General features: G+C 46.2%; 2 protein-coding genes across 3 annotated transcripts; one reads left to right on the forward strand and one right to left on the reverse strand.

Moving 5' to 3' along the window:
* Positions 1-1,191: 1,191 nt before the first annotated feature.
* On the reverse strand, positions 1,192-3,932 carry LOC4329952 (uncharacterized). 2 transcript variants are annotated; one of them, NM_001416709.1, is made up of 5 exons: positions 3,696-3,915; positions 2,978-3,062; positions 2,512-2,625; positions 1,715-1,816; positions 1,192-1,566 (listed from the first exon to the last, which is right to left on the reverse strand). In NM_001416709.1, exons 1-5 carry the CDS (start codon positions 3,818-3,820, stop codon positions 1,522-1,524), a joined length of 471 nt encoding a protein of 156 aa, NP_001403638.1. In that variant the 5' UTR covers positions 3,821-3,915; the 3' UTR covers positions 1,192-1,521. The 2 variants fall into 2 exon arrangements, with proteins under 2 accessions (NP_001403638.1, XP_015627283.1); XM_015771797.3 differs by lacking the exon at positions 2,978-3,062 and having other exon boundaries at positions 1,195-1,566; positions 3,696-3,932.
* Positions 3,933-4,055: 123 nt separating this feature from the next.
* On the forward strand, positions 4,056-6,280 carry LOC4329953 (protein TAB2 homolog, chloroplastic-like). The gene is made up of 3 exons (NM_001416708.1): positions 4,056-4,896; positions 5,038-5,181; positions 5,814-6,280. The coding sequence occupies exons 1-3, from the start codon at positions 4,122-4,124 to the stop codon at positions 6,071-6,073; spliced, it is 1,179 nt and encodes a 392-aa protein (NP_001403637.1). The 5' UTR covers positions 4,056-4,121; the 3' UTR covers positions 6,074-6,280.
* The last annotated feature ends 973 nt before the right edge of the window (positions 6,281-7,253 follow it).

Below are 7,253 nucleotides of genomic sequence, written 5' to 3' on the forward strand. Positions count from 1 at the left end.
CTATAGGCTATAGCAAACCATATTATTTTATACATCTTTTAGCAGCAAAATATGGACCACCAAATCAAAAATATGTATGACTTCCAAATCGTACATGATCTCAATCTACCCACGATAATCTCTTATTAAATGAGGAGCATTAAAGTCTTTTCTTCTCCAACTTTTAACTAAACAACTAAATGTTGGATGTTTGGAGTACATACTTAATGCAGTTCTCCGGTGCTCGAGAAGGGATGAAGTGGTGGTGTAGCATGGCGACGAGGCCAGGGCAAAACGAGGACGTCAAGCGCTGTGTTCGCTCGGGCGTCGCGCCATCGCCTTGTGCGGTCGGGGTTAAGTAGAGTTCGCGCTTGTAGGATGTCATAAAGAACCTGAACCATCATAGAAGATAGATATTGGGAAGCCAAAATAAGATGATGAGGAAGAAATGGGTAAGGAGAGAGAGATGTTGCGGCTATTCAGTGGGAAAACAACATAGACTATGACACATGTGTGAAAAATATAATAGGAGTATAGCGGTTTTCATCGCTCGCTGGTTAGCTATCATCTTCAGCCAAATTTAAATTTCAAAACTGGACTTTAGAGTTAGTTTTATTTTTCTTATTGTACTCCACTTTCCAACATTAGCTTTCAAATAGCTAATAATAAATATATAAAAGTTTTACTCATATATTTATTTTTGTTGTTTCTTCTTTTTTTTTTACAGCTTACCAACCGATCAAAGCCAACTAGAGGATAAACAAAACTTTACATCCACAATACCAAAATCCATGCCGAATCAGTGACAAGAGAAGCCAAATTTATGCTTGAGCTGCCAAAATTATAGTGTCGACTTCGAGCAACATTATTACAACTTTCACTACTTCTCCCAGACTTCATAGCAAATAAACATAACCTTCCAGCTCCGATTCAAAGCCACTTATTCTTTTTTAGGGCATTCAAAGCCATTTCTCCATTCCAAGCTCGAAGGTTTAGATACAAAAGAACAGAAAATAAAGAAAATAAAGAAAAAGCTTGTGATTTATATCTTGTCATATACTTCCTCCGTTTCACAATGTAAGACTTTCTAGCATTGCCCATATTCATATAGATACTAATGAATCTATATATATATTAATGTCTAGATTCTTTAGCATCTATATGAATGTGGACAATCCTAGAAAGTCTTACATTGTGAAACGGAGGGAGTATGAATGATCAATTGAACTACTCTTCAGTTGCTTTACACTGTCATAATAAGCTGTTGAGTACATGGAAAAGAATATGAATACAAAGCATTGATTTTTTTTTTTGCGGGAGAATACAATGTTTTAACTTGATACACCGTGTATGAATTTTCAGGACAGGCGCCAGATCAATACAATTAATTGGATCACTAGCCTGCAAATCTGCATGTCATTGCAAATATGGACAGGATTAACCATAAACAAATTGGTTGGATCCAGCAAATGAGATTCAGACAAAAGCTTTCCTGGTTGAGGAAGTTAAAAGCAAAAAAAGGAACTCATGAATCATGATCTGCTATTGCCCGAATAAACTAGACAAAGCCGTGAGATATCCAGCCAGCTGCAGGAATGAAAGTGCAGATGATTATAAATGTGCTGTACTTTATGGTAGATAGGTAACAATGGTATATTTTTTACAGTATCATAGCTATTCGTTGTGGGCTCTGATTACTAAGATGGTATGCCTTCTTTATATTCAGATGAAATACCTGTGCCAAGATACCCTTTCCTGTCTGACCTTCCAGTACCAATCCTACAGTCAGTCCTATCATTGCCAATGCACCATTAATAGCTTCTGCTCGACGACGTCTCTGCGTAGCAGGCAACTATGATATGGCATAATGTTGAAAGGATGTTCATAAAGCATTAGCACCAACATAGAGCATTTTGATTTTAATCAGAGAGGAATACAAACAGGCGAGTTCTCCAGCAGGAAACATGGAGTAATCTACGGTAATGACTGAGGAAACTATTTCTGGTTTACATAGATGTGTTTTTAGGTGCAGTACTTATTTTCTCCCTGATAAGGATTTTACAGACTAGCCATGATAGCTTTTATGCATGGTCATGGAATGCCATGACAAGCAACTGAATAATCGAAAATAAATTTGAGCAAAGAAACCTTGCAGATTTCAAAAGCAACTTTCGTCCACATGAACATCATCACAGTTAAAGCTTCCTCAATAATTAGTTTAGGATAACTGAATTATGCAACACAGAACACACTGCCACATTTTGATCAATAAACAGTAGAAGATAAAGATCTGGTCCAGCAAAAAGTAGATAGGGCAGCACAAGTCAGTAAAAAGGCTAAGAGCCTTATATGACTAGGGAAAAGTCAATCACTGCTTCCAGCTCTAAGAAAGAAATTTGCTGATAAGTGTTTATAAAACTGGGGGTGTTGTTATTAATTTTGGTTTAGAAAACAACAAGAATATTTTGAACTTTAGAGGAGACAGGTCTGGTGGGAACTGTGGAAGTACATGACAAATATCAAATACTGCACCTTCAGCTTTTCTCTGGCCTGAATTTGTTGCATTTGTTGAGCTGCTAAGCGCTTAGCTTCCAGTGGATCAACCATTACCACATTATCACCTGAACTTCTTTTGCCTTCTGATGCCTGATTCATTTGAACTCAGTGTCTTAGATACCAAACGATAATGACAAAGTTTTGACTAAAGCAAAAGAACATTGTATATTAGTTTCAAAAGAAGTATTGAATCCATTTTTAGAGGCAAAATAATATCTACTCTATAGCTAAAAATAATGAATCTCTTTCTGCAGAAATTCTTGAGGGATACAGCACCTGCTCAAGATCCACTACTAAATATCATGCTCCTACAAAAACACTTGAAGTTACCAATACCATATTCAATAAATTTTGTAATTTTACATTCTGTAGACCTACCAAACCAAAAGTACTTTTGAACCCCCAAAAATGAAATGATCTACACAGAAAGCCTGAATCATACATCTGTGCTAGCAAAAGCCAAGAAGCTTTGCACATGGGTCCTTCGATAGAATGTATGTCCTGGCTGCTTGTATTGGACAGTCCATCTAAGCAAGGAAAAAACATATAATTGGGCATCAGTTAACTCGGTGGAAATACTACAGATGATAAACTGAAGCAAAGAAATAGCCGTTGGCACATAATAGTAATTCCAATAGTAGTTTGATCACTCCCAACCCAAAAGGTGAAGGTGAATTGTTTAACACTCTAGAAAAACGAGTAGTATTCTTCTGCTACCAAAAGTAATTGTGGGTAGTGCCAGACATTATCTCTCTTTTTTTTTCTTCTTTTTTTTTGGGAAAATGAGGGCTAGTGCTGTGCCAGACTGATCCAGTGAAGTGAGCCAGCGACGATGGCCACCAAATTCATCACAATGAAAAGTTCTAAACTAGTCGTACCAAATATCATCAATATATGGAACAGCTGATGCTAAATTCACTCGAATTGCAGAGCAGTTGGAACAAACCAACAACTGACAGCGAATGATTTTCTTGTGTACTAACCACCACAACAATCTCCCCAACTTACTGGACAAACGAACGTAGCATCACGGAGCACCTTTACCTTCGAACCATGAATTATGCATCGGAAAAAAAAAAGAGATAGAAATGGGTGGCCAAGAACACGAGCAAGAAGGCAAGCGCGGATCAATGGGGACACCATATGAAAGAAACGCTTGCCTGGACGTGGACGGAGCCGAGGACACATGCCCCGTGGAGAGGAACGGAGACGAAGAGGAAGCAGCAGCAGATGGAGGAGGAGGAGTAGCCGACGCCGAGAGGAACACACGCGGAGAGCACGCCATTCTTGCTTCCCACCACCGCCTCTCTCTCCTCCCCTCTTTCTATGGACTCGAGAAGCCGTCGTCTTCCACCTCTAGTTTTTCTCTCCTCTTTCTTCATTTTTTTTTTCTCCTCGGTGTCGTGGTTATCCAAGTCGCCGTGGTCGTTTGGGCCTACGTGGGCTTAGGCCGGCCCACGAAAAAAATACTTGGAAGAAAAGATCTCCTCGCGTGAGCCGACGCCGCGAGCGAAGCCCGCGGCGACACCACCACCCACCAACGTTAGCTTCTGCGTGTGGCCGTGGGCGCGCGCTCCGCCCGCGCCATGACGACCGCCACCGCCATCGTCGCCGGCCACGGCCTCGCGCTGCGCCGGAGCCTGCACCTCTCCAAGCCCAGCTGCGCCACCTTCTCCGCGCGCGCGCTTCCGCCCGCCGCCCATTGCTGCCGCACCGTCGTCGCCGCGGCCGCGCCGTCGTCGCGGACATGCCGGTGCCGGTCCGTCTCCTCCGAGAGCTCCACCGCCGCCGCGGCCGACACCGCCGACGACGAGGAGGAGGTGACCAAGAGCGACTCGGAGGAGGAGGAGATGGACCCGCTGGCGGAGGTGTGCTACCTGGACCCGGAGGCGGACGCGGAGGGGATCCGGGAGTGGGAGCTGGACTTCTGCTCGCGCCCAATCCTGGACGCGCGCGGGAAGAAGGTGTGGGAGCTGGTGGTGTGCGACGCGACGCTGTCCCTCCAGTTCACCCGCTTCTTCCCCAACACCTCCATCAACAGCGTCACCCTCCGCGACGCGCTCGCCTCCGTCGCCACCTCCCTCGGCGTGCCCCTCCCCGACCGCGCCCGCTTCTTCCGCTCCCAGATGCAGACCATCATCTCCCGCGCCTGCAACGAGCTCGGCGTCAAGGCCGTCCCCAGCCGCCGCTGCGTCTCCCTCCTCCTCTGGCTGGAGGAGCGCTACGAGACGGTGTACAGCCGCCACCCGGGCTTCCAGTCCGGCACCAAGCCGCTGCTCACCCTCGACAACCCCTTCCCCACCAGCTTGCCGGAGAATCTCTTCGGCGACAAGTGGGCGTTCGTGCAGCTCCCCTTCTCCGGTCAGTGCAGTATTGGCAAATTCGCTGATCCATTAATTCCATCAAAAAATTGGTGCTGTTTTGTGTGCTTGCTAGTGTGATCCACATGTTCTCTTGTTGCGATCGAGCTGATTGTTTTCAGATTGTTGTGTGATTGTTCAGCTGTGAGGGAGGAGGTGGAGTCGCTGGAGAGGAGGTATGCGTTTGGGGCGGGGCTCGACTTGGACCTCCTGGGGTTCGAGCTCGATGAGAACACCTTGATACCTGGGGTTGCCGTGGAATCTTCGCGAGCCAAGCCTCTAGCTGGTACGTTTCTCCCATGACCAATGAGATGTGTAGTGTGGTCTAGGGGCTAAATTGAATGTCAAGTGTATGATGGATCTTTACTTTACTGAAACCTGAATTCAGCAAGTGCAAGTTAATTTGATGTTGCAGCACGCTACTCAAAATTGAGGATGCGTAGGGTATCTTCCGAGTTAATTTTTTTGTACAATCATAGTTCATGGTTGTTTACTTGTGTATCGAAAAATGACACTAGTGTAAGAATCATGTTTTCAACTTTGGAAAAATAAAATGAATGACAGCTTACAAGAATCAAATGAATGGCTAGTGCATATATGTTTATGTTATCTTTATTAGCGTATTCAGTATGATATTCCATTCTCCTCATTGTTGCTGCTTTTTATGGTAGATTGATCCACGAGATTGTAGGAATTGGGGATTGTATGACCAACTGTCTGCAGTTTAATTTCTGAAAGTATCTTCCAAAAGAAAAAAAAAATCATATCGAGTACATTCTCGTGACAGTTAAATAGGTTCATTGTATTCAAGTTGTCCGTTTGATTCTGTCATGTTTGATTGACCATTCTATATTTTCAAGACTGGTGTTAGGACTCAAAGAGGCTTAATCAGAAACATGTGTTCTTCAATCCTTGCAGCTTGGATGAACGGTCTAGAGATCTGCTCAATGGAGGTTGACACGGGCAGGGCGAACCTGATCCTATCGGCGGGGGTCTCGACCAGGTACGTCTACGCCGGGTACCAGAAGAGCGCCGCGACGACGCAGGAAGCCGAGGCCTGGGAGGCGGCGAAGAAGGCCTGTGGCGGCCTGCACTTCCTGGCCATCCAGGAGAACCTCAACTCCGACGGGTGCGTTGGTTTCTGGCTCCTGCTGGACCTTCCCCCGCCGCCTGTATGATTGATCCTGCAGTCCGGAGAGTAGCATCTAGCAGCGTGTGTTTCCATCAAAGATCACTGTGTAGTATGTGTAGCTCCAGTAACAAAATTTTCAATACAAGATCCCTTCCATCTGTACTACACACTGGTGTACTAAGGAGGAAAAAAAGAAAAGAAGAGGAGATAAGGGCTCTGTGTGTTTTCATGTGAGATATGAGTTTCTTAAGAAAAAAAAAGGAATAAGTTCACTTAGTCCCTCATGTTATCATTGAGTTTGAAGCGCGTTCTTAAATGGCAATACCAGATATAACATGTTCCTCATCTTATAAGACCGGTGTAAATCTAATACTAAGGCAGTATTGGAGACGGTTTTGGCTAAGGCGGCACCAGGAAAAAAAAACATGTGGAACCCACACTGGCATCTCCTTCATTCCTATCTCTCTATCTCCCTTTGTTGGTTGCGACTACGAGAGGGACGAGGAGGAGGAGGTGAACGAGAAGCACCGGCATGGGAGGGTGCAGCGGGAGGATGGGCACAACGGGAAGGATGGAGAGAAGTGCCACGAGGAGAAGCGGCAGGAGCGAGGTTGGGCGGAGTGGGGGGGGAGCAGAGGAGGCCAGGTGAAAGAGCAATAGTGGGAGGCCGGGGGGAGGAGCGGCGGGAGCAAGGCCACAATGACACTGGTTCTGCTTGTCCATCCGCAAGTCTAGGCTTGGCGGCGGCATTGGTAGCAATGGCAATGTGGTGTCCTATGCACCACCACGAGAGGAGGGAGGCGTGAATCAACTCCCCGACATCTTCCTTGTCAAAGGTTGCACTGGCAGGAATAAGCACAATAGTGTCAGCACAGTGGCGGCGAGCAAGTCCAGCTACTCCACGGACAGGGCCACCCCAATGACGGTGAGGTAGCAGCGCGCCATGTCGCCCCGGTGCTCCACGAAGATCTAGCGCAGAAAGACGTGGACTCTCGTTGTGAGGTCCTGTAGGCGTCTACATCTCTACGCAGCCCGACGGTGGTGGCGGTGGCCTAGATAGTAGGGTTGTGGTGGTCCATGGACGCCCGCCGCGCGCGGAGGTGGTGAGTGGAGTCGAGAAGACGAATCAACGCTGTTTTGTGTGGTGGTGTGTGGCGCGCTTTGGCAGAGCAGCGTCTTGGACGCCTCGTGCACGGATTGGAGGTGCATCACAACTCGTTGCGCAT

The sequence above is a fragment of the Oryza sativa genome, chromosome 2, assembly GCF_034140825.1.
Source record: "Oryza sativa Japonica Group chromosome 2, ASM3414082v1".
Lineage (NCBI taxonomy): Eukaryota > Viridiplantae > Streptophyta > Magnoliopsida > Poales > Poaceae > Oryza > Oryza sativa.